The sequence below is a fragment of the Mauremys reevesii genome, linkage group 4 (assembly GCF_016161935.1).
Source record: "Mauremys reevesii isolate NIE-2019 linkage group 4, ASM1616193v1, whole genome shotgun sequence".
Taxonomy (NCBI): domain Eukaryota; kingdom Metazoa; phylum Chordata; order Testudines; family Geoemydidae; genus Mauremys; species Mauremys reevesii.
In genome coordinates, this window is record NC_052626.1 from 118,369,573 (window position 1) to 118,395,877 (window position 26,305).

A 26,305-nucleotide genomic window follows, 5' to 3' on the forward strand; every position below is an offset into this window, starting at 1 on the left:
AGGCTGCTTGCAGGAAAGGAAGATGAGAGAAGAGAAAAAGAAAGGAGGAATGAAGGCCTGGCCACTGTAACTAAGGCCCTGCATAAATTGCAGGGTGTTTGTCACAGCTCAATGTTTGAATTTCACAGGACAGGCACAACCCCCAAGTCTCCCCTTTCCCTGCCCCAAACTGCTGCAATTTTTCCCATGGGGCGGTGGAAGCAGGCATCCTGGCTTCCACCTCCTGCCTGAAGCCACAGCTACTCATGGGGGTAGGCAACAGGTCAGTCCTATCCTGGGGAGCACGGTAGGATGGTGGGCCGGTGCAGCTGTTTCACCACATGGCACCAGCTGTCCAAGGCCATCTCGGTCTAGGCTGCAGCTGCTGCTCTCTGCCTGGCTGGTGGGAAGAGGGGGACGGCACCGATAACACATAGTGGTTAGGAGCCCTGGGCTGTCTCAACCTACAGCAGCCCCTGGCAGACCCAGGGGAAACCCTGCAGGAGCTGAGACTAGGATCTGCACTTGGCACACAACCAGGTGCATGAGGGGGCCCTGCCCTGGCAAAGAGTGGAGGTGAGTCTGGAATCCATCTTTCCACCCCACTCCCCAGCACTGGGGCAGGGCCCCCTAACACACCATCTCACGCACCCAGTGGCAGATCCTGGGCTCAGCCCTTGCCATGTCTCCCCTAGGCCTGCTGCTGGGCCATGTCTCCTAACCGCAGCATTGTCAGCACTGCTCCCCTCTCCCTGCTGGCCAGGCAGGCAGCTCTAATGACAGCCTGAGCTAGATAGACAGTGTCATTTGGTGAAACCAGCCCAGCCTGCACCCCATTACTGTGAGTTGTTCCATCCCCACTGCAGTCTCCCCCCTTTATTGGAAAAATCACAATATTGGGCTAATTTCACAATTTCCATGCAGTCCCTGAAGCCGTGTTTTAACAGGGCCTTACCGATAACACGAGAGAGAGATGGCAGTCAGGCCAGGTGCATCCTGGGAGTGCAGTCCAAGGAGTAGCTGAGAACAGGCTGGTCACATGGCATTGGCTCCTCCTCCTCTCCAGCTGATACATTGCAATAAATGAAGCTAAACTCATCAAAACGACTCCTAGCATCTTTCCCATGGCAGCAATTGCTGTAGGGACACAATCTGAACACCAGTGGGAGGGGAGCGGCCAAGAGAGAGACTCTCTAGAAGGGCAGCTCTTTGGGGCAGGAACTGCCCACCTGGTTTGCGTTTGCACAACCCCAGGCATAGCACAATGTGGGCCTGGTGCATGACTGCAACTCATAGGTGCTTCTGCAACAAAAAATAATTGCACAGGATTCACTCTTGGAAAAGGTTGGAGACTGCTCAGTTTAAGCAAACCGTTTTCAGCCTGCAGGGTTGGTTGGGCACATAATTAGTCATTAACCTCACAAGGGATTGAGCATTGCTGGTCCCTTCCTAGAGCAAGTGTATTTAAATAGGAGGCTGGAGAAGAGTGAGTGGTGGATACTCTTCCTGCTGGATGGGTTTATCTTTCTCCCCCCCCCCCTCCCTTTACACTGAATTTACCCATTGGTGGGCCCTGGCCACAAGGATTTACAACGAATGGTTAATGGAGAGACTGTAGCCATCAGAGAGGCCCCCACGGTCAAACAAGAGGAATTACACAATGAATCAAAGCACACTGTTATAATGCTATCACCTTCTATTTCTCTCACACCAAGATGCTCTACAAGCTATATACATACAGTGCCACTGAAATGCAGCCACTTCTGAGGTGGACTGCTGCACCCATACAACAGTGGGACAAATCCACGTAGAAATTCTCACGGTCAGGGATAGTGCTTGAAACTTTATTCAGTGGGGTTTGGAAACCCGGGTAGAAGCAACCACCGGGTGGAGGATTCCAGGAGCCAGGACTGCAGCACTGCAGGCTGCCAAATAGGTGTAGGCACCTCAGACACTGCTGCTAGGGATGAGAAGAGGATCCCGGAGCAGACAGGGTGCCTCACTGTGAAGGCTCAAAGAGGTACTCCAGGTCCGGCTGCCGCAGCCTCTGCTCCTTGTTCTTGTTCTTGGTGAACTCTCTCAGCATCACCATGACATCATTCTCAAACACCTCCGGGGTGGGCTTTGCTTCTTCAGGGAGAAAGGACACAGGATGAGACACAGCATCCCCACCCCCATTTCTCAAAGTCACCAGCTTCTCATCTTTGTGCAGCCAATTAGGAGTCACACTGAACCCAGTCTCATATCCCTCTAAAGTTGTAATGCCTCTTTCAAGTCTGCTTCACTAAACACCATGGGAACTCAGGTCAGAGCAGCTAACCACTCCTCCTAGTGAGACCCATCTCAGATGGCAGCAAACAGCTCTAGGATACAGAGGGAGTAAAACCCTGCACCCATTCAATTAGTGCAGTACAGGGGAATTACTTCCTGCCCTCAGTTTATGATCATCCTGTGCCTTGAAGCATGAGGATTGGAAGCCTGGACATTTTCTGAGCAAGAGTCACTGCAGTTGCTATTCTGATCCCCATATTGTATATTGCTGTGTGTGGAGCGCCGGTGAGCTGAGATACACTCATCATCCCAGAAAGCTTTCTGCTCCATCTCTTCATAGGAGACAGGGCCCAGCTATAAAACCTAGCTCCTGTAGATTTTACAAAGATCAGTGTCATTACCCCTATTTTGTAGATGGGGAAACTAGGCAGGGGGAGGGGGAAATGACCCAGCAGACCTGTAGCCGACCTGGAAATAGAGCCCAGGTCTCCTGAGCCCCAGCCCACTGCTCTATCATCTAGGCCACACTGCCTCCCCCGAAGAGGGCCCTGTTGCAATACAGTACCTGTTGCCCAGTAGTAAATATCCCAGTCATTGCTGGGCTCGTTGATCAGACGGTCATAGAGGTTCAGCTGCCTCTCGGTCATGCTGTTCAGATTCTCCTTTGCAAAGAGGCTAAGTGAGGCGAGAGAGAAACCAGGAAGCACGAGGAACATAGGAACTGCCAGGCTCAGAGCCAGAGTCCGTCCAGCCCAGCATCCTGTATGACTCTGGCCAGTGCCAGCAGCAGGCAGGTGTGGGATAATCTACCCCCAAGAAGGGCTCATCCAGGTCTCTAATAGTTAAAGATCAGCGTAACCCTGTAGCGGAGCTCTAATATCCCTGCCACCATCTGTTATCATTAATTATAACTCTGGATATTTTAGCTATGCATAGAAATGTCAGGTCACTTGGGAATCTTACCATGTTCCTGACCTCACCGACTTCTTGTCCTAGGGAGTTCCACAAGCTAATTATGTACAGTGTGAAAAAGGATTCCCCTCTATCAGTTCTGAACTTCCCAGTGTTCTAGTTAATTGACTGTCCCATTGTGCTTGTTATGCAGGGCTGTCCAGAGGATTCAGGGGGTCTGGGGCAAAGCAATTTCAGGGGCCCCTTCCATAGAAAAAAGTTGCAATGCTATAGAATACTATATTCTCATGAGGGCCCCACTTGCCCCCCCTGGGCAGCCCTGTTGTTATGAGGCAGGGAGAACAGAAGCTCCCAACCTTGCTTTTCTAGACCAGTCATTCTTTTATCAATTTATGTCCCCTCTTACTTGTCTCCTTTCTAAAACAATAATCTCAGTTTTTAATTTCTCTCTTTGTAGGAGAGTTTTTCCAGGCCCTTGTTCTTATGTTCTTGATCATTCTCAACCACCTCTTTTCGGCAATACCCTTTTGGAGATGGGGTAACAATACATCACGCATTAGCCAGCTGAGGCCGCACTACTGATTTATAGGACAGCATTAAAATATTTTATCAGCACTGAATTTCACCTGCCATGGTGCTGCCCGTTCCCCTAGCTGGGCTCGGTCGTGCTGAAGTGCCACGCAGTCCCCTGTAATTTGACTAATCTCAGTAACTTCGTGTCCTCTGCACGTTTGTGACCTCGCTCTGCAGATCACTAGTGACACTGAACAGCACGGGACCTGGCCCGGAACCTAAAGGCAACCTCGGTTCCCCGCCGTGGGGGAACGGGGAAGCCCGGCAGAGCCAAGGAGGGCCGGGAGAGCTGCTGGGGAGGCGGAGACCCTCATGCCCGCCCCATGCCCCAAGAAGGGGGCAGGAAGCGAAGCCACCCAGGGAACGTAGCCCTTACCTGAGCAGCAGGCAGTTCTCCAGCATACCTCGCTTCCTGCTCTCGTACAGGAGCCGGGCTCTCTTGGCCTGCAGGGGCTCGCTGGGCCGCTCCTGCCAGGGGGGCAGGGGGATCTCCAGCAGGTCCTTCCGCGAGTCGGCCGGGGAGCCCCCCCGGTAGCCGCGCCGGGCGGGGAGCGAGCTCGGGCGGGGGGCGCGGAGAGCCCCTCGGGAGAGAGACAGGAGCTGCCGAGAGAGGGGGCGCGTGAGCGGGGAGGGGCTAGGACCCGCCCAACCCCCCGCAGGGAGCTCGGAGCCCACGCGGGGCGGGGGTTGAACGCCAGGCTCCGCCCCTCCCCCGGAGAAACCTGCCCCGCTCACCCGAAGCCCCATCGCCGTCGCCATCCCGCTCCCTGGGCCCGGCCGCTCTACTCCGCCCTCCCCCGCTCTCTATGGCACCTCCGGTCCCGGCGGGCGGGGGGCGGAAGGGGCGTGGCCTGCGGCGGAAGGGGCGTGGCGTGACGGCGCTGGCTGTGGCGGTGAGCGGTTCGCGCGCTTCGGGCCTGCTCGGGACGCTGGGCCCCGGCGCGGTAACGGGCCGGCGGGGGCCCCCCGGTGACGCGATGCAGCGGGGCTGGCGCGGGGATCGGGCCCGCGGGGAGGAGGGGGGGGCGGTCGGCCGGCGGCAGGGCCCTGAGACGGGGGGAGCCGCGTCCCTGCGCCCGCCTCGCCAGCGCAGCGCCGGACGGGCCCTGCTCTCCCGGGGGTTGGGTGAAACTGGCGGGCAGACCCGAGGAGGGGTAGATCTATCCCGGAGGGGGCCGGGGGGGCAGATGAAGGGAGCCTGGGTGGGTAGGTCCGGGGGGGTGGGTAGATTCAGGCCGGGCGCACATGGCCGGCCCGTGTTACTGAGCCGCCTCTCCCCGCAGTGCACCGCACCTCCTTCCTTCCTGTGCTCCCGGGCTCCGGCTCCCGCCGCGGCTGGAAATATGTCCGAGGGGGTGGATCTGATCGATATCTACGCCGACGAAGAGTTCAACCAGGTGAGCGGCGAGTGAAAGCCCCACCCCCCCATCCGCGGCAAGGGGGGGGGGCGGGGATTTGCAGAGAGTTACTGAGAAGCCTCCTGGAGTTGGGGGGGAGGGGGTGTTTGGAGAAGGTTGGGCCCCCTTGCGGAGGATATTAAAGTCCTGAGACTCAGAGGCTGTGAAGTAGGCTGCAAGGGACCTGAAGTGGGTCTGGTTCCTACTCGTCTGGTAAAGGCACGTGATGGGGCTTGTGTGCCAGCAAAGGAGCATTATTGTGCTGAAGGGTGGCTCTGAAAATCCCCACAGAGCTTGAGAAGCCTGCAAAGAGTGGAAGTCTTAAGTCATTATCTGGGTTCATGACTGGAATCTGCTGGGACGTTTTTTTCAGCTGAAGCTTGTGCTTGTCTGGTTACAATCTATGGGCAGTAGGGAGAAAGAAGTGGGAAATACCTATTGGACTGAAACATCCCTTAAGACAGGGAGATCTGTATTGTTGGAGAAGAGGGCAGTGGTGGATACAACAGATTGGGAATCTAGCCATCCTCTTCTGCAAAACATGAGGGTAAGAGACAGGAAATGAAACCAGAAGAGAGCTAGATGGGGTAACTGCTAGAGATCTCTCTGGGACTGTAGGCACATGAACACAACCTGATTTGGGGTACTCCGGACTTCAAGATGCTGAGCTCTTAAGGAAGTTTATCTGCTTGAATAATGGTATAATCAGAGAGGTCCCTAAATTACAAAGAAATCACCCTGATGATACCAGGAACTGAAAATCTATCCCAGATTTACAAGGAGAAAATTATTGAGACTGTGTGAGTAATAAGGAAGCTTGGGAGCTACTTGAATTCAGTGTAGTAAGGAACATGAATGCAGTGGTCCAAAGGTATTAGATTTCAGAGGAGCACATTTCGGAGAGTTAAGAAGTCTGGACAGGTGGGTATAATGGAAGCAAGTTCAGCTCCTTGAAGATGAAAATGCTAAGTCTGAGATCATGGAAGAAGGTTAGAGATTCTTAGACAAGAAACTGCAATCAATCTTGATTACTTTCCAGGAGCAAAATGCAAAGAACAAGAGACTGCCAGTGTGGCCTCATGAGGGGTTGAACAGAAATTTGAAGGCAATAACCCCCTGTTCTGAAAAGGTGGGAGGTTACCAAATGAGACTATACCAGAAGTTAAGCCTTGAGGGAAAAGTTAACAGTGGCAAAAAAGAATGTTAACCATAAGGGAAATGTGAGAGGCTTTTACAGCTATCCTGGGAGAAACAGGAGTGCTTGATTGGAAGTAGATGCATTAATTGAGGATGGTTCTAAATGGATGAGGTCTTGAATGCCTTTCTGAAATCTTACCTTTTAAAAGAAATGCTTAAAAATTATGGTATTTCTGTGCTGTAGGACCCCCAATAGCCAGGCTTCATCCCCCCACAGAAAGCAGTTTTAACTTTAAAATAAACATGTCCCCTTGTTTGGAATCCTCTTGGGACTTTGATTAACTGAAAGCATCCTAGAGTACAGCATGGTTATCCAAGTCTCACTGGATCCCATGCTATAATGATACATCAGAATTATGTTCAGGGATGTGGCCATTTAAACAGTTCAGCACAGAAATATGCTTAATTTAGTTTCCTTGCAGTTAACCTTTAACAAGCAAAATCGAGAAAGTAACTTTGGACAGTTGGGCAGTATGAGAACCTAGTAGTTATTGATAAAGAGAGTAGGTATGAGAGAACTTGGAAAATACAAACATATGCAGATTAGTGTATCAGGATTATAGGCATTCTAGGGTAATAGAAAAAGACTAACAGATTTCTTGAGTCATTGGCGATTATTTTGAAAAGCCCTGGGGGAGGAGATTGGAGAAAAATAAATTTGCTACCGATCTTCAGAAAAGGGAAAAAGAGAGACCCTGGCAATTACTGTTTGGAAGGTCTATCATTTCCTAATTAAAAATAAAAGTCTATAAACATCTTGGAGGATAGCAGACATATGAGCAGCTTAAGCATCATGGAATTATGAAGAAAAACAATCAAGCCCCTCATTTGTTGGCTTTCTGTTATTTTGACTTTAAAGCACTTATTGTGCCACAGTAATTATCCAGGTTGGGTTGACTGTGAGTATTTTCACATGGCTTCAGAAGTGGCTGGAAAAGCAGAAACCAAGAATGGTAATAAAAGGCAATGTGTTGAGTTGGGAGAAAGATGTTTACTGGACGCAGAAAAAAATCTGTATTGGATGTGGTCTTACTCAACATCTTCAGTGGTTCTCTGGAAATAAACAGCATGATGAAAACATTCACAGATAAAACATCTCCAACAAACATGAATAGATGTAGTTTTTAAGACTAGAAGTGATCGTTGTGATCCATCTAGTCTATCCTGCATAACCAGGGCCATGGAATTTCATTTTCATTGGGAGGAAGAAACCTAGAAAGCAACAGTGCTAAGAGAAAGAGGCTGTGGTGTGATTGTGGGTAGTTTGCAGTGTTGTAGCTATGTTGGCCCACAGATATTGACAGACAAGATGGGTGAGATAATGAAAGAGACAAGTGTTGGCCACCAGAAGTTGATCCAATAAAAGACATTATCTCATTCACCTTGTCTCTCTAAGGCTACGTCAACACTAGAAACTTCAAAGTGCTGCCCCGGGATTGCTTTGACGTATGTGTGGTTATGCGTGAACAGTGGGAGAGCTCCTAGAAGTGTAGGACTGGAAGGGACCTTGAAAGGTCATCGAGTCCAGTCCCCTGCCTTCACAGCAGGTCCAAGTACTGTCCCTGTCAGATTTTTGCCCCAGATCCCTAAATGACCCCCTCAAGGATTGAGTTCACAACCCTGGGTTTAGGAGGCCAGTGCTCAAACCACTGAGCTATAGCTCCTGGTAATCCACCTCCATGAGGGGAATAGCTCTGAGCTCTAGGGGCGCTGTCCAAGCTAGCGCTTTAAAGCGCTTCAACGTTCTGCAGGTGGGGTGATTTTTCACACACACCCCCCCCTGAGCCAGCAAGTTAGAGGGCTATAAAATGTAAGTGTAGACAAGCCCTAATAGTGGCTAGTGAGTCGGGGCTTCTGTATCCTGTTGCATGTTGGATCTCAGTCCTGTGACAAGACACCCCTACTCCTGGTCCCCGTGATAAGTGTTGCATCCTGTGGCAAAGTAAAAATTCTACTGCAGCTATTTGTTCACAAAATAATTCCAGAGCACAAGATTGTAATTAAATCTAAAAATGCACCACTTAATCAACATACAGCTAGTCAAGGACTCGGTCCTGGGAAGGTTCAAATAAAGACATGTTTGTGGATTTGAGTTGCAGCAGGGAGATCTTAGCTGCAGAACATTGTTGCCATACAATCCCAGGTGGAGATGGGCTGTAAAGTGCTCTTGTTGTCCTAGTGAATGAGGTGACAAAGGCAGTCTTTTACAGCCAGCACATGGCAATGTGGGGAAAGGCCCTGAAAAGCCAGTTCTCTTCACGGCAAAGACAATATTAGGGTGAGACAAGATGGAAAAGTGAACAAACCTTGGGAAGATCTTCGATGCTGGAGCAGCAGCAAATAGCATAATTAAGGCTGCAGAATGGTTTCCATCCCAACCCCCTATTTTTATGCACTTGTAACTTTCTGAAACTCACCTTTCAGGCTTGGTCTGTGTGCAAAGGTGACTTTTTTGGGGAGTGGAGAAACAGAAACAGCTGAGCAGTTTTTGAGAATGAGTACAAAACTATTTTCCCTGTTAAAATTCATGTAACCTTTTTTATCACCTCTGCAACTGAAATAGCTGGGGGCAGAAAATGGAAATTTGTCTTGGAAATAGCCCTTGCTTTTGAGAAGGGCTTGTGAAAATTGGAGATGATTTCATGTAGCTGTGACCCTTCGAAAGTTGCATGCTGTGTCTCTCTGCCACCCTCTCTTCCCAAGCTCATGAAGTGCCAGACTGCACATATGTGCATGCACAGCTCCCTTACCTTCACATTGAAGAGTATAGGCTGAGATTGTCAAAGCAGCATAGGGGATTCAGCCACACAGGTTGACTTTAATGGAAGATGTAGTTCTGGCTGGTAGGAGCAGAAGCAGCCAAAGCAAGGACCTCTGCGTATTCAGACAACCTCCTACATTTTGGCTAGACTTTCTCTGCTCTGTGTAGATTGTCTGTTTGCTCCAACCCTCCCCCTCCCTCATAGACTCTTCACTTCAGCTTCACTCAGTCCACACCTACCCCATCCCTCTTTGCCTTTGCCCCCCTCACCTCTTTCCCCTTTCTTTCCATTTAGCTGATCACCTCCAAAATAAACCCACCTGCCCACCACCCAAAATTGCTGCGTTAACATGACATTTGCTGTCATCACATAGTTCTCTCTGCTTGTGTGTACTACCCCCTCTCCCTCAAACTGTAACTGTGTCTGTCTTGTTTAAATAAACAGTATGCTGTTCAAGGCAGGGGCCATTTAGTATAATGTGTATAGCCCCTAGCACAATGGGGCTCCCCTCTTGTTTGGCCCTGGCATTACGATAATAAAGGTGATTGATTAATATGTTAGCTTCTGGCCTTCTTTGAAAATCTCAAGCATAGTGTGGCTGTGTAGCCCTTGCCTCAGCCCCTGTATATCTTGAAAGGTCTTTGTACAATGCAGCACAGTCCAGTTTCTTCTATTTCCCTCTCTTAAAATATCTGCTGGAAACAGGTGGCTATTGCTGGCTGAAGTATGGTGTTAGGAGGAAGGGATGAACAGGACAGGGAGGCAGTTATGGGAATGGAGGAGAGTTCAACGGCCTGGCATAACTTTTCTGTAGAACCTTAACGGGCATTTCCCAACTTCACATTGTCTAACCTTGCAGTCTTGGCACTTCCTTTTGTACGGAATGCAGTGTATCTTACTGCTCTTTGCTGCAACCTTAGAGACACATGGCACAGGGTCAGGGCAACTGCATCTGTATTTCCCCTTGTGGGGCACCCAGTTTAATTTGCAGAGCGCTCAGCCTGGACTGTGTTATCCCCAGCAAGCCAGACTGCCTAAGAAGAACAGCGCCTCTCCAAAGACCTATGGCCAGTGTATTGCCAGCAGTTATAAGTTACCATGCAGCTCCTACGTTTATTCTTAAAAAGGACTACAGAGAAAACCTATTAAAACAATAAGAAAACCTCACATGACTGCTCAGAAGCTTACCAGAGGGCACCCCCAACTCCCGCCCAGGGCTCTGATAGATTTTAGTCCTTCAAAACCCAGAACTGGCTTTTCCCCCTGGTTACAAGTTCATCTGTCCTAGATCCAGAACCCCCATCTGGGCAGATCAGCTGTTTTTTTACATAGCTCAGCCCTTTGATCTTGACCTGCAATAATGGGTAATCGGCAGACACTGAAAACAACGGAGAGTCCTTGTGGCACCTTAGAACTCCCATCTTTTCATGTATTGTGTATATATACCTGCTACTGTATTTTCTACTCCATGCATCTGATGAAGTGGGATTTAGCCCATGAAAGCTTATAAATAAATGTGTTAGTCTTTAAGGTGCCACAAGGACTCCTCATTGTTTTTGCTGATACAGACTAACATGGCTACTACTCTGAAATCTGTTCAGGGTGGAGCTTCAAAACTGCATAACAGGAGGTGGGGAATTTGCATTAACCTCTCCCTAGGGGTTCCCCAGGAAATTGACTTCACACTTACTGTCCCCCAAAGTCCATATGTGTCTGGCACATTTTCAGTATAGTCTTTTAAACTCCCAGGTCTCTTATCTGTCGCATTGCCCCCCTCCAAGATGTTACATACAATGCGGGCCCACAATAATACATGAACTTTTACACAATATTTCAGGAAATTGCCATATCTGCCTCAGCTCGTTACTTTGATTGTCAGCTCTTTGGGGGCAGGGACTGTCTTTTGCTGTAGATGCACTGTGCCTCGCACAATGGGGTCCTGCTCTGGGACTGGAACCACTAGGCACTACTGCAGTAGAAATAAGATAGCAGTTTATACTGAGAAATATTCTTAGTACTTTAGGATTCCAGGCAAGTCATAAGTATGAAAAATACACATTAAGTGGAACTCCACATATACTCCAGGTTAAATATAGCATAGAGATATATCAGAATTAAATCTAGCCTAGAGCAAGAATTTGAAGGCAGATCAGTTTTGTGGCTAAGAAACTTCTTCGGTTGCCCATGAAAGGTGATGCTGCTGTTTTTTGTCTTCCTGCCCCCCCCCCCCCCCCAAAAAAAAAAGTATGTATTCAGGGACTACCATGATGATCAAAATATCAATCGTCATCCTGAAAGGAAACTTGCACAACACCTTGAAAAGATGAGCTTGGGAGCTTAAATTTATAACTTTGCTAGATACTGAAAATCATGGGCTCAGTAGAGACACTGGATGTATGGCTTATTACAACAATCTGTAACCCATTATCATCTACACCCCAGCTGCTCCCCCGCCCCTTCCTTTCCTCCCTGTGACTGGCGGGGTGTTAACAAGCCACTTCACCTTGAAATACAGGTTAACTACTTACACTTAACAATCTGCTCTACCTTGTATTTAGCTGTGACACTCTGATTAAGTTTCCCAGCCCCGAAGAAGAGCTCTGTTTGAGCTAGAAAGCTTGTCTCTCTCACCAACAGAAGTTGGGCCAATAAAAGATATTACCTCTCCCGCTTTGTCTCTCTAATATCCTGGGACCAACATGGCTATAACAGCACTGCATGCAACATAGGTAGATCTAAGTCAGTAATGACACACTGAACTTTGATGGCAATGAAAACAAATGACAAAATGCTACACGTTCTTTTTGCGGATACAGACTAACACAGCAGCTACTCTGAAACTTGTGTGTCTGAGGTTGTAGAAGAGAATTGCCTGCCAGATGCTGCATTTGAGAACCAGCCTGCAGCCCTGTGCTTGGACTTTGTTGTGAGGGGCATGAGCAGTGGCACAGAGATGACCTTAGGATGTTTGATCTGCAGAGGTGTTTTCTTTCATTGAGCCCCTGCTCTTTGGTGTGCCTTTATAAAGGTCAGGGTTTTCTGATTGCTTTTTACCTTAGAAATACCACGTTTGGCCTGGCTCTGGTCTTCTGGCAGATGTTGAAAGTACAACCAGGCCACCTTAGCATTCCATTAACGGGTTTGTGTGGCACACAGTAGCACCTGGTTAAATTAAATTAACGGGGGGTTGGGGGGGGTTAATAGAAAAGAGCAACACATTTGTAAGCAGAAACTAAAGAGGAAAACCCATGGAGGAGGTTTTCAAAAGTGGGCATCTAATTCCCATTGACTGCCAATGTTAGGCACCTAACACCAATTGTACCTATGAATATCTCCCCCTATGTGACTGAAAGCTAAAGAAAGGAAGAGGCTGGCTTTAGAAGATAGGCTCTGCTTTGGGATGCTAACTGCAATCCTCCTGTAATCACAACAGTAGCCAAAAAGAAAAGAGACTTGAGTCCCCGCTTTACAAAGTATGCTAATAATTGACTGGTTGGAGGGCAGGTGTTTTGACTTGGATGGGGAGACACAGTCAGTGTAAAAGGGCAGCTGGACACAGATAAATGCAAAGGAAGGGGATTTCTGTGTCGGGGGAGAAAGCGCGTTCTGTGGTGGATTCCACAACTGAGGAATTGTAGCAAATGTGGGGTTCTGGATATTGATTCAGAGATTCGAAGGCCAGAAAGGACCATTGTGGTGATCTAGTCTGACCAGATGTACAACACAGGCCAGATAACTTCTCCAAAATAATTCCTAGAGCTGATCTTTCAGGAAAACATCCAATCTTGATTTTAAAATCTTCAGTGATGGAGAATCCACCACAACCCTTGGTAAATTGTTCCATTGGTTAATTACTCTATTAAAAATCTGTGGCTTATTTCTAGTCTGAATTTATCTAGATTCAGCTTCCAGCCAGTGGATCATATTCTGCCTTTCTCTGCTAGACTGAAGAGCCCATTATTAAATATTTGTTCCTCATGTCAATACTCTTCTTATCAAATGTGGAGCTTGCCAGACCAGTTTGCGGCAGCAATGGATCAGCAGTCTCGTTGCGTGACCCAAGATTACCTGGTTAATAGTGGGAGTACTCATGATCCAAGCAGTGGGTTGTATTCAAAGTCCTTTCTAGGGCTGAATCTCGATTACTTGCCAGTCATCATTCCTGATGTAGATACTTATAGACTCTGATCAAGTCATCCCTTAACGGTCTCTTGGCTAAGCTAAACAGATTGAGCTCCTTGTGTCTGTCACTGTAAGGCATGCTTTCTAATCCTTTAAACGTTCTCGTGGCTCTTCTCTGAAGCATCTCCAATTTATCAACGTCCTTCTTGAACTGTGGGCACCAGAACTGGACACAGTATTCCAGCAGCGGTTGCAGCACTGCATTTACAGACACAGCCCATTACAAAGCAGGGAGGCAATCTCTGTACAACTTCAGTGGTGGGATGCCAGCTACAAAATTCAGTTCTGGGCACTTCGTTATCGAAAAGGTGGCAATATATTGGGGGAGGAGGGGTTCAGGAAAGGGCAGGAGAAATGCCCAGGAGCTGGGGAGATTGAGTTGTAAAAAATATTTGTGGCTTGGCTAAGCGATGACTATGGGGAGGCAGAACCGTTTGCGGGGAGCCATGGATCTGAAGATGACTTACGGAGTGGTAGAAGGTCTAGCTAGGACGAATGGAAGGAGATTGAAAGAGGGCAGTTTTAGACCAAGTATCCAGAAAGGTCCCCCTGTGAAGACTTTTATAGGAATGTGGGGTTAGTGTTCCAAGGCAGGAGGATGGTCACCCCTCCCTGGAGAGATGGACTGGTCCAGGCACTAGGGGTGATATGTTTCATCCCCTGGACTAAGGCATGTACCTTCCTGGACTTCAGGAACTTTAGCATAGAAATGATGCATCAAGTCAGATCCCGCCCAACTGAACTCATTGGCCGTTTTATCCTTGATTTCATTGGGAGCAGGAGCAGGCCCTTAGATGTGTGTAATAGCTTTTAAATGGCTCTCTTTCTCAAAGGAATTGTCCTCTTGATCTCATGCTTCTGGCCTATCCTGGATTTACACTCCTGCTTATATTGTCTCAGTACAAGAACAAGTGTGCACTTGATGAATTAAGATAATTAACTTCAAGCATATGAAATGGCTGCTAATGCATAGTTAACCTGTGGCACTTGCTGCTGTGGGGTGTCAATAAAGCAAACAGCTTTATAAGAGTTTTGAAAGGACCATAGCATTTGTTGTAACAGTAACTGGTGTAAAATAAGCTAAGGGCTCTAATGCTTTATGGTCTAAAAAGAGTGATAGGAGGAAATTGAATGCACTGCTTCCTCAAAAGCCTCTTGCCACCTCGGGTTCAGGTCTCCTAAGTTAAACCTGGCCAGGAGATCACAGAGGAAAGCCCAGATGCTGCAGAAGGCAATGCTCTTTCCTCTGAGTGCTGAATCAGTGCCCCAAAAGTATACCCGGGGGTGCTGTGCCTCTGGGATCAGTTGTAAAACAGAGGTCTTGGCCACTCGTGATCAGAAGAGGAGCCCTAGCCAGATTCCATTCTGCGTTTGGAAGTTCTCCTCATAGTTGCATTTGGATGCAGTGTTCTTCACTTCCTGTCCTACACCATTGTCCTTTTTGTGACTCTGAATGAGTCACATCTGCACACTGACACACACGCTATTCCCATGAGGCTGCAGAGCCCACACAGCTACAGGAGATAGAGCCACATTCCACTGTGCCTCCTGTGTTGGCAGAATCGTGGTCTCTGTTCCACGGCAGAGGAGGTGGGGCTAGTGAGAACCAATCTGGATTTGAGGTTCTCAGGGAGAGTTGGTGGCAATGAGAAAAATGCTCTCTGTCATTGAACTCCTTCGTCTGAAATCTATGGCAGGAGCTTTGCAGGCACGTAGAGAAACGATTCCTCGCCCAAGCCACTTACAGTCTGAATCAGGCAGGAAAAATGTTATACCCAAGGTGGTAATTCAGATTTAGGATGTGGAAGACACAGAGAGGCTGAAGAACCAGGAGTGTCCCTGTTACATGGTACTTCTCAGCCCAGTAGCGTTCCTTCCCATTGGCTTCTGAGAGTGGGAGTTCTAATGAAACTCAGTCTGGGCAGGAGAGAATGATTCCTCCTCAGGATTGTTTTGTGCTTAGTGTTTAATCTCTTGGGCGCACAGGCTGTTTACCAGCAGATCAGAAGCACTGGGCAGGGCAAACCTCCTGCCTGCTGGAGCCTCTCCCTTGACATGACTGGCTAGTGATTGATTGTTGCCGAGCTGGTAAACTGGCCCCGTGGGCTTGTCACAGAAATGCTCACTGATATCTTGTGTGTCCTAGGACTCCGAATTCAGTAATGCCGACCAGATGGATCTGTACGACGACGTGCTAGCAGCAAGCTCGCAGCCACCCGAAAGCCGCACCAGCAGCTCGGAGGCACCGACCGAGATCCGCCAGGAGCAGTCCCCCAAGTCAAACAGCAAATCGCCTGCCATCCTGTACACCTACAGCGGCCTGCGCAACAAACGGGCTGCCGTGTATGTGGGCAGCTTCTCCTGGGTGAGTTAGGTCACTGATGCCTGCTGGAAGCACATGGCCTAGTATGACTGTCCTCCACTTACTGGGGACAGATGCGGTGTCTTCAGTGCTTGCAGCCTGGGCTGCAGTCGTAGCTGTCAAGTGAAGTGAAATCAAGCTTGGTCTGTATGTGGATGGGGATCCTCTAAGGAAACCCATGTTCTGTAGAAAAGGGTGTGATATAGGGGGCTCTCTTCCCTTTGTGTCAATACTGAACCAGTGCCCCATCCTGGGCTTGCAAGGGCCATGCTATCAAACAGTTAGTGAGGTGTGGTAGAACAGAGACCTGGACCACCTGTGGCCAATGGTGATCTCATGGTGTGGTCTGCATGGGACTGGGATATGGAGCCTTTAACACTTCAGAGCTAGTGCAGTGGGAGGGTGATGGCTCTGGGCCAACTTATGTGCTCTTGTGGCTGTGGGCTGGCTTATATGACATGAGGTGGTGGCTCTCTGAAGAACAGATATCCCCACCACACAAGCCACTGACACGGTTGGGACTAATTGTCCCTTTTGTTGGTAGTCCCTGAGAGAAGCCAAGGACTGAATGGGCCTGGAGACTGAGTTCTGGCCCCACAACCCCTGTGATCCTTCTTGCTCTAGACCTGTTGGTGGAGTGGCACAGGGGGGAATCTTACCTTACTGCTCAAACTCTGTACGCACAGCCCTTCAATCACCACAGCTCTCCATGATGCCCTTTCTCAGACCTTACGACTGTCATTTACAGCTGCCTCACTGGGGATTGGTGTCTCCCAGACAGCGGGTTACTAGGCTGGGCTGTATCGTCTTCCTGCTGAAAGCATTTGTGGCATCAGAAACTGGAGCCTACGCTAAAGATCGTAGTGGGAGATTGAGCAGGGTGGGCCTTGGTGGTGGTGAATGATAGATAATGCTAGTCCTGGAACAAGGGTGTGTGGCCCAGAGATCCTGCCATAGGGCCTCAGCTGCTAACGCTGTCCTCTTCCACCTGTTCTCAATCAGTGGACAACTGACCAGCAGCTGATCCAGATTATTCGCTCCGTGGGGGTCTACGATGTGGTGGAGCTGAAATTTGCGGAGAACCGAGCCAATGGGCAATCTAAAGGGTGAGAGCTCTGGAGGGGGACCCAAGGCCTTCTGGCACTGGGCCAGTCCAAAGAGTGAACACTGTTGCGGGAGACCCTGGACCTTTTCTCCAATGGGTTTGTCACCATGATCATCGGCCTGTTCCCCGTGGACAAGGTGTCAGCAGGTCTTCTTGTGGAGCTGTGTGGAGGCTTGAAAGATGCTTGTGTGAATGGAGCTAGTGTGCCAAAGCACAGAGGACGAGGTAGCGAAGAGGTGGTGGGGAGCTGATGGGAGGAACATAGGAATGCCGGTTACCCTGTGGTGGTGGGCTGGGTTCAGCTGCAGACGGATGTCCATAGTGAGAGGTGTGAATTGCTGCTCTCTATGCTGCCTGGGCCATGGGGAGAGGTGTAGATTGAAGCACCCATGGTTGCTCGTTGGGTTGTCCCCACAGATTGTGGTCGGGGGAGGAGGGCGGGCGGGCTTGGTCCCTTGATGTGATGGGGTACTGGCCTGCCATCATTTGCTTGTCTCTGGCTCCCCCCAGGTATGCAGAGGTGGTAGTTGCCTCCGAAAACTCAGTCCACAAGCTCCTGGAGCTGCTGCCTGGCAAGATCCTCAATGGGGATAAGGTGGAGGTGAGACTGGCCACCCGGCAGAACCTGTCGCAGTTTGAGGCACAGGCTCGGAAACGTAAGTGGGACAGGCCTGCCACCAGGGCAGGGTGCAGGGTGCATGAGGAAGGGGAGACTCCCATTGGGCCCTAGAGATCCTGAGCAGAGCTTCAGCAGCCTGAACCAACCAAAACCCTGGGGTGGGGGCTGAATTCCCAGGAGTCTCTGCGTGTTTTTCCTGTTGCTGCCGAGTCTGACCAGATCCTGACCCGAGTCTTTATGATCCCATTTTAGGTGCTCATAGACTGCGAAGATCCCTCGTAGCCTCCTCCTCCTCCTCCTCTCCAAACTGAATGGGCTTAAGCTCTTCAGCCTATCATCATAGCTAAGACCCTCCATATCTATTAGTAGCTCTTCTCTGGACCTTCTCCAGAATTTGTACATCCCTGCGGAGGTAAGGTGCCCAACACTGGACGCAGTAATCCAGCTGGGGCCTCACCATGGGCCTTGTACAATGGCCTTTTTCCTCAGTCTGATGGCCCAACATCCCAGCCCCGCCCCAGCTAGGGGGCGCTGTGCAGCTGGAGGTGCCATCTTTCCAGGGACACACATGGTGAAACTGGCCACCTGTGGCCATTGTCAATCACATGGCACGTTTCGTAAGAGGAGGATTACTGCCCCCAGTGCCCTGGACAAATTCCAACTGGGCGACTATCCTGCAGCCTTCACGTGCCCCAGGCAGCTGCAGTGGAACACCAAATTTTCCATTGCCCATCCTGAATTGTCAAAAGGAAGTGCTCTGCACTGTCAGACCGCTGCCACCTTCTGCCATGGAGGTGGCTGCATTTCAGTGGTAGGTGAGAGGTTCCTGTGTTCTGTCCCTTACCTCACAGGGCTGTTGTGAGGCTGTGGCTTTGTCTGCACTGGGGAATTGCCCTGGCTATAGCCATTGGTGTAGCTGTGCTCACCCTGATGGAGCCGACCAACACCTGGCATTAATGGAGCTTCTACCTGGATGAAACCAGGCCAGCTCATAGCAGTTTACCATGGACACTAGGGGGTTTGCACCAGTGGCTGTTACAGGACCACTCACCAGGGCAGGCAAGGCCTCAGTGTGTCTCCAGCCCTTTGATTCTGGGCTGAAAGGGGCTAGAGAAGGGAAAGTTTCCTTGCAGTAGTGTAATTCCTTGGCTTGTTCCCATGGCTGCAGATGAGCAACATCTGCATGTCTGCTGCAGATCTAACCCCCTCAGACTCCCTCATGGTCAGCATCTGGTTACTTGCTCTCCAGTACTTGGTAGCCATGGGAGTTTTGGATCCAAGCTATGTCCCTCTAAGTTTGTTCACCTTATAATCCACTCCCCTAGGGGATTGCAGGCTCTCTGGGTCAGGCTCACTTAAAGTATTGGCAGGATTTCAGTCTCTGCCTCTGTGCAGGCCCAAACCAGCTGTATTAACCAACAAACAGGCACGCTCTGACTCACGCGGTGCCCGGTGACCTCTCTGCTGCAGCCTCCTGCCATTTGTCAGGGCTTTTGGCTTCTGCCCGGGTAATCAGTTTGCTTTGCAACTTCCATCCCTTGTGTTCTTCACTGGGGCACTGCCTTGGAAGCTTTCCTGATGTCTTGGTGGAGAGCAATCACGCACTGGCTGAGGCCCGTGGAAGTGGAGGCTACGTTTGGCTGGCTGGATCTTTCTCTTGGCACCTCAGACTCTGCTGAAATCAGACGTGTGGCCATGGGAGATGGGTGCCCCGATCTTGAGGTGGGGAGGTGATGGGGGCTGGTGCAGGGTCGAGGGGACGATATGTCCCTCCCTCAGTCACTGGGTCATTCCATCCCCCACCTCCTTCCCCCCTCCCCAGGCTTGTGGGGGCTGCTGCACCAGCTGGCTCCCTTCAGGTGGCTTTCCTATGGGTGAAGTCACCCCCATGCTCACAGGCCATTCCTCTTCTCTGCTGGCTAACAGGGGTGCCTCCGAGGGCTCACTCCCGGGACTCCTGGGATACGATGGATGGCCGAGCCACGCCGACGGAGAATGCCGTGCCGCCCCCTCGTGTGGAGAAGCCCCCTTCTGTGCTGTCTTTCTTTAACCGCCCCCCTGCCGCCATGCCCCTCATGGCCCTGCCCCCTCCCCCGATGCCTCCCCCGCCACCTCTCTCCTCCAGCTTTGGAGTGCCACCTCCCCCGCCAGGAATCCACTACCAGCATCTAATGCCCCCTCCCCCTCGACTACCCCCCCACCTGGCTGTGCCACCTCCAGGAGCAGTCCCTCCTGCCCTGCACCTCAACCCTGCCTTCTTCCCCCCGCCAAATGCAGCACTGGCCCCCCCGCTGGACACCTACAAGACCTCTGCAGCATATAACCACAGCAGGTGAGAGCAGCTGCAGCCTCTGCTGCATTTGGAAAGGACGGGCTGGGATTGTGGGGGCAGGAGATCTGGGTCTACTGGACCCCAAGAGGGCAAAAGCTGTTGCTATGGGGTGCCAGGTTGGTGTCCTGGGGAACCTCTGCCAAGTGGGCAGTGAGCCTGGGATGTGCCCTGGTTGGTGCCCCTGGGGAGCTCTGCCAGGTGGGCATTGACCCTCAGCACCTGTCGGGACAGTCCCCAGGGGTGGGAGCTTTCTCCCTGTGCCCAGCTAACAGGCGCATGCTCTGTTCTGTGCAGTCGAGATTTGGGCCCACTGCCTCCCCCAGTGAGCGAAGCCGAGTTTGAGGAGATCATGAACAGGAACCGAGCGATTTCCAGCAGTGCCATTTCCAAAGCGGTGTCCGGAGCCAGCGCAGGTAACAGCATCCCCCTGACCCCTATCATCCTCCATTCCCTGCCCGGTCCTTTTCCTCACAACTCTCCTCATCTCCTGCAGGGGATTACAGTGATGCCATAGAGACCCTGCTTACGGCCATTGCCGTTATCAAACAGTCCCGCGTAGCCAACGACGAGCGGTGCCGCGTCCTCATCTCCTCCCTCAAGGATTGTCTTCATGGGATTGAAGCCAAGTCCTACAGCATGGGTGCCAGCAGCAGCTCCTCCAGGTAAATCCTTGCCAACCAGAGTAGAAGGGGAGAACTCCTTGCTCTCATCTTGGGCCTCTGGTGGAGATTTGGGGGGGCAGGCACAGCTCACTATCCTTTGGGGAAGACCTGAGTGGGAGGCAGCAGCCCCTTTATCTGAAGATCTGGAGGGGAGCACGGCTTGGGAGATGCTCAGCGCCTGGCCTTGTCTTCCAGAAAAAGACACCGATCTCGGGAGAGGTCGCCCAGTCGGTCCCGTGAGAGCAGCAGGAGGCACCGGGACCCGCTCCATAATGAGGATCGGCATGAGGACTATTTCCAAGAAAGGAACCGGGAGCATGAGAGACATCGGGACAGGGACAGAGAAAGGGACCGGCACCACTGAGAAAGGTGAGCTGGCCCGAGGCCCTGCTCCTTCTATCCCCTTCGTGCTGCGGGGCCATCTACCTGCTGCTGATGGAGCACCCTTTCCCCTAGAGGGACATAGCAACCTCCTAGGGATGCAGACTGGACGTTACGCAGTCCATTTCTCCTGGCTTTTAGCAGTTGACTGTCCGTGGCTAACATGGCAGCCCCTCCAGTTAGTGTCATAACTACAGTCAGTGGCCGCCCTCTGGATCTCAAGCAACAAATGATCTTTCATTGCCCGCAACGGGTGTTCCAAGAGGGAAAGCCCCAGGGGAGAAGAGAAGGGAATATCCCCTAATCTCCTCTGATGGCTGCTGAGTAACCAGCACTGAAGTCCCTCATTAGTGGTTTTCCATTGAAACTGCAACCAGCTTGGTGCTGCTACTCATTCACATGCATCAGCAGAGTCATTTCCAGCCCCATTCCTCTCCTTTCAGTGTCTTCACTTGATTGATTTGTAGCAGGCTGTGAACCTACACTGCCCACACTGAACAGCAGAGAGCGAGCTCTTTGCCCTTTGCACTCTGTCCTCCTTTCTAGGTTCAGTGCGGGCAGTGTGAGGGACAGGGCTTTCCTTGGTCAGGTATCCTCCAGCTATGGAATTCCCTTTGGGGGTTAGCCTGCGAGAGTCCTTCATTGGCTGGTTACAGCACCCTGCAGTGTCCTCACTTCCTGTTAACCATCTTCAGAGCCAAGGGGCATTGAGCTCTGCTGTTGGTGGGTGGCTTGGCTGGGGAGAAGTGGCTTTGCCCACGTGGTGGTAGCTGGGCAGACTACGAAAGCTTCTTGGATTTTTAGGCTATAAATGTCAATAGCATGTCCCCCCGCCCAATAGTTGGGGGACATGATAGTGGTCTTCAAATACTTGAAAAGCTGCCATAAAAAAGATGAAGAAAAGTTGTTCTCTCTTGCTACAGAGGGCAGGACAAGAGGCAATGGCTTCAAGCTACGGCACTGCAGATTTAGATTAAATCTGCTTCCTAATTCTAAAAACAGGAGGACAGTGGAACAGACGTGTCTAGGGAGGTTGTGGAAGCTCCTTCACTGGAGGTTTTCAAAAAGAGGCTGGGCAGCCACCTGTCTTGGATGGCTTAGACACAACAAATCCTGCATCTTGGCAGGGGGTCAGACTGGAACTAGACCCTTGTGGTCCCTTCTAACCCTACAGGTCTCTGGTTCTATTATAGCTCTACTGGAGAGGGCCATGCAACCTTTTAAATTAGGGCTGATGGGTCAGGGCCGCCAGCTTCAGGCCATGTGCACCTTTCAATCCACAACAGGTTTGTCACTCCTACTATTTCAGAATCACTTGGTGGGTGGGGCGAATGGGGGGGCACGGCACAGTTTCCCCTGTGTCACCCACGTGTACAGCCTCTCCTGCTTTGCGTCGGGGCTTTTGTACAGCACTCGGTCCTAAAGAATTAAAAACCGTTACCCACTAGATTTGCCTTTGAAGGTCTTGACTATAGCCCGGCAGCATGACCCGTATGCTGCCCCTGCTCCCCTCAGAGAGAGGCTGCCACTAAGGAACCAGCTGACTCAGAAATTACAAAGCATCAACCCTGGAAACATAACATCCCATGGGAGCTCTCCCCATCCTGGACTAATGCCAGGATTTCTGCTGCCTCCCCTACCTCTAGCTGTACTGAGGTGGGCGGCATTAGAACTACAGACCAGCCTCCAGTATCCTCCCGAGAGGCCATGGTGTGTTGGTCCTGTTCCTGCTGTGTGGGAAAGTTCTCCCTGCGGGTCTTAGTGCACTGGCTGGGCTGCCTCTGAGACATAGGATGGTGGTGTCCTTCGTCTGTTGCGGGGGGAGTGCTCTGCGTTTTGTGCTGCTTTGAGGATTTTATTTGGCAGTGGGCTGGTGCCTCTTAAATAATCTGCCTACTGCTGGAGTGTCTTCACCTCTGAGCACTGCCACACCCGACACACTACTGATTTGTACCAGGGTAAGACCGAGAGGCCCCCCACTGCAACTGGGCCAGCTGCTGTGCGTTTCTTACCCAGATCAAACCATTGGTCTCTTGGGGAGCCCTGGGTTTCAAACCCACGATTACCTTATGCTTTTAAACGTTCATCCCCCACCCCAAAATGTTTCCAGTGTGAGCATTGTCCAGGCATGATGGGGGCCTGGTGGTTAAATCAAAGAAAGGGGGAGTTAGGAATGGAGCCCAGCTCTCTTGGCCACTGATTGACAGTGAACTTTGGCAAGTTACTTCCCTTTTCTGTGCTTCAGTCCCCCCTCCCCCTCCTCCTCCCACCCCCATGGCAGTAGTATTTGCCTACCTGTCACATGCTTCTGGCTTAACCCATTACCCTTGTGAAGCACTCAGATCCTCGGCTGAAAGACGTTCTAGAAATACCCAGTGTAACCCGGTCTTTAGCATGTCCTTTGGTGTAGAGAACTGCCTGGGGCAAGTTCCCTCTCAACAGAACCTGTGTGGCTTGCAGGATTTATTCTGGATCAGCCAAGAATGTACTTTAGGTGTCATTAAATATTCCAGGTGAAATAACTCCCCTCTAGGTCACCGGTTCCAATCCAGCCTGGGTTGGCCATGACCTTCTGGCGATTTGACCTGTGCAAGTTTGGCTGATCTCAGTCCAGTTTCTAGTGCACAAGTGTCCTCGCTGGAGAGCCCACGTTCTGTTAGATATGAATTGTCCTCCTTGGCGTTCCCAGCTGTTCAGCCAAGGCCAGAATGGGGCCGTGGAGATGGAGTGCCTGCCTCGCCCCTAGACGTGGCCACCGGGGCAGGGACAAGGCACCTCACCTGATGGAGCCTGTCCTGGGGGTGGAGGACTTCCCTCTCCAAGGCTGTGAATCCTGTACTTTGATCCTGTCAGCACCAAACTTGTTAAAACTTGTTAAAAGGCAGGTCCGTGGGGGACCTTTGCCTCCAGTGGGGGAGGCTGACCGGGCCCCAGGCAGATCCTTGCTGAGCAGTTGGCCTCAGCAGCGACTCAGTTGCCTGGTCAGTGGAGCAGGGAGACTGTGACCTGTTGTCTTGTTCTGTCCCTTCCAGGAGTTTGGTTGGCAGTAAGTGTTTTTAATGGACTTGTATCTCCTCACCTCGATCAGGACTGAAGGACGGAGGCCGCTCCACCCCTCTCCTCCCCACCCCCCAGCTCCTTCCAGGCACCCAGGGAAAGCCACGTCGCCTGCGGGACTCCAGCTGGCACACGGTGGCCTCGGGACCCACACTCGCTGCTGCTGCTTCCTGGGGAAATGCTGGAAGACGTGGAGTTAGGGAGGGATAGCGTCGGGGCCACTGTGAGCAGGGCGTGCTCCAGTCCACGGATACTTGGACCCAAAGAGAAATGGTGCTTTTCCATGGAAGCTTGTGAGCTCCTTCCTCTCCGTGGCCCTTCCGGGGACAGCTGGAAGGGAATCCATCACCCTCGTATGTGCTGGGGAGGGTTGGAGGTGGGGGCGCAGATATCCCTGCATGGTGTCTGGCGCCTGGCCTGCTTGGCTCACTGGGGCCAGTATTCATGTCCTTCCATGGTGCACTGTCTTCTTGTCCTGTGTGGGGGAGCTCTCCTGAGGAGTGCGATCCCTTCTCCCAGCCAGTTCCAGGCCTGGCTTGGCTGGCCCATTATACTCAGCTTAGATAACAGCATTTCCTCTTCCCCCCACCTCATGGAGTGCAGGCTGGCTGCTACGTCCCATCACCTCTTTCTGCTCCCAGTTGCCGTTCCTGTAGGCGCCTCTGAATCCTCTGCATTCTGCCCCGGCTCCTCTAGGGGGCTTGTCCGGAACAGAGGTGGCCCCTCTCGGCTGGACTCAACACCTCTGGCTCTCCATGCTGATCTCATGCAATAACTGTTCCAGTTCACGTTTTTCCCTACCGCAAGCCCTAGCCACCTGTTTCTCCAGAGCCAGCCTCCTCCCAGAGAGGCTGCCTTCCTTGTTTTAGAGGAAGCAGCATGGGCAGAGACTTGAGTGTTGTGATATTGGTGGATGGAGATGGGGTGGGCTGGGGGCTGGCTGGATGAGCCCAACCACTGGTAACCTGGCGAGCTGCTTAACCTTTTTGCTTGGTTGGAGGTGCATTGATTCCAGGGATGGAGAACTCTGCTGGAGACTCCCGCCTCTTCATAAATGCTCTAGGAATGGGAGCTCCCAGTCAAGCGCTGCGTGGGGGGTTTCTTTAGACAGCACCGCTGCTCGCTATTGCTCTGTGGTGCGCGACGGTGAGCAAAGGGTTTGGGGCAGCTGAGAGTTGGTCTGCATCTAGCTAAGTAGTCTTGGTGTCTGTTCCAGCACATGGGGCTGATTGTGCCCGACAGTGTGATGCCTGAAGGGCCAGGGGGAAACATAACCACCATTTCCACCACAGCCTTCAGCTGGTGATTCTCGAAGGCTGGTAGGATAGGTGGTGTGGAAGGAGCCATTTTCCCTCGAGCAAAGGATGCTGTAGGGGACAGGTGGCCAGAGAGCAGCCTGCATGTGTTGCAAGACTGTGCCTATCTGAGCGGCAGCCTGTGGAGACTACACATCCCAGCATGCAGTTCTCCAGTCACTTAGCTCAAGCTATAACATATTGTATGCTTGGACCTGTAGTCTCCAGAGCCTGCACCTTTATGTAAGACTGAGGACAGCAACCACCTGTTGCATTTCATGCCATTCAGTGTGGCCCTCCTGGCAAGTTGTGGACACAGCTGGGCAAAACCTGGGCACTATCCCCCCAGCAGGGGTCTCCAGTTGGGCACATCCGTGAGGGTGGCAGGGGACGAGAGTGCACAGCCTGCCTGGAGGCTGGCGAAGTGAAGTGACACCTCCATAAGAACAGTGATCAGTGAGCAAAGGCCAGCTCTGGATGTCTTTTTAAAAAGAAAATGAAAAAAAAAAAAACGGAAACTTAAAGTGAGGTGACATTAAAAAGAAGTGTAAAATACCAGAAAACCCTTTGACAGGAGAGTGTTCTGTTTTTTTACGTAATGACACAAATTTTTAGTTTATTTCAGAATAGTTGGGGGAGGGGGGATGATAAAAATAAAATACAAAGCAACGCCCCAATTCCCCTCCCCCAGTTCTCGGTGATTTGATTTTTGTCTCTTTCTGATAGGTTGGAAATTGTGTAATAAACTTGATGACGTTGTCAATCTTTTATACTGCATTGTATGTTTTCTTTTTTTCCTTTTGTAACAAAATATTTTAAATAATAAATGGGGTGTGAGCTGTTTTACGGAACCTGCATTGAATAATATTCTCTCTCAGGGGTCATGGTGGTATTGGTGCTGTGAATGGGGATCTAGGGTTTGGGATTCTGGACTCCTGGGTTGTTGGCCTTGCTTGTGGTCTGATTTTCAGAGGTGCTGAGTCCTCAGAACCAGCACCAGCATTTAATGGTCAGGTATATAGGAGGCTGCCTAGGACACTAGGCCAGTTACGCCCTCCCCCAGCCAAGACTGCTGTCTGTGGTTCTAAACTACACCTCCAGCCCAGCCCCCTGCTCCCTACTCTGCAGCAGTGGCTGGGACTGAAAGCAACCTCTTGGCCATGGCTTCGCTCTGGCTACCTCCTCCCCAGTTAGGGGAGATTTTGGGGGCTTCTGACCC

At 51.2% G+C, this 26,305-nt stretch overlaps 2 protein-coding genes across 4 annotated transcripts; one reads left to right on the forward strand and one right to left on the reverse strand.

The window, feature by feature from the left end:
• Window positions 1–1,657: 1,657 nt before the first annotated feature.
• On the reverse strand, window positions 1,658–4,628 carry SDHAF2 (succinate dehydrogenase complex assembly factor 2). Its single transcript, XM_039535907.1, has 4 exons — window positions 4,471–4,628; window positions 4,112–4,335; window positions 2,816–2,925; window positions 1,658–2,109 (listed from the first exon to the last, which is right to left on the reverse strand). The coding sequence occupies exons 1-4, from the start codon at window positions 4,492–4,494 to the stop codon at window positions 1,979–1,981; spliced, it is 489 nt and encodes a 162-aa protein (XP_039391841.1). The 5' UTR covers window positions 4,495–4,628; the 3' UTR covers window positions 1,658–1,978.
• CPSF7 (cleavage and polyadenylation specific factor 7) lies at window positions 4,468–25,934 on the forward strand. 3 transcript variants are annotated; one of them, XM_039535904.1, is made up of 10 exons: window positions 4,468–4,628; window positions 5,019–5,132; window positions 15,420–15,638; window positions 16,638–16,741; window positions 17,251–17,396; window positions 19,286–19,691; window positions 19,986–20,104; window positions 20,185–20,353; window positions 20,549–20,722; window positions 23,767–25,934. In XM_039535904.1, the coding sequence occupies exons 1-9, from the start codon at window positions 4,542–4,544 to the stop codon at window positions 20,715–20,717; spliced, it is 1,533 nt and encodes a 510-aa protein (XP_039391838.1). In that variant the 5' UTR covers window positions 4,468–4,541; the 3' UTR covers window positions 20,718–20,722; window positions 23,767–25,934. The 3 variants fall into 3 exon arrangements, with proteins under 3 accessions (XP_039391838.1, XP_039391839.1, XP_039391840.1); XM_039535905.1 differs by having other exon boundaries at window positions 23,823–25,934; XM_039535906.1 differs by lacking the exon at window positions 4,468–4,628 and adding an exon at window positions 4,649–4,679.
• Window positions 25,935–26,305: the final 371 nt, after the last annotated feature.

Coding starts and splice junctions, on each gene's coding strand:
- CPSF7 (XM_039535904.1), top strand. CDS start 4,542: ATGGCACCTCCGGTCCCGGCGGGCGGGGGGCGGAAGGGGCGTGGCCTG. Junction 17,397..19,285: donor TGAGGCACAGGCTCGGAAAC/GTAAGTGGGACA, acceptor GCTGGCTAACAG/GGGTGCCTCCGAGGGCTCAC. Junction 20,354..20,548: donor GCCAGCAGCAGCTCCTCCAG/GTAAATCCTTGC, acceptor CTTGTCTTCCAG/AAAAAGACACCGATCTCGGG.
- SDHAF2 (XM_039535907.1), bottom strand. CDS start 4,494: ATGGCGACGGCGATGGGGCTTCGG. Junction 4,336..4,470: donor CGACGGCGATGGGGCTTCGG/GTGAGCGGGGCA, acceptor CTCTCTCGGCAG/CTCCTGTCTCTCTCCCGAGG. Junction 2,110..2,815: donor TATTTACTACTGGGCAACAG/GTACTGTATTGC, acceptor TTCTCCCTGAAG/AAGCAAAGCCCACCCCGGAG.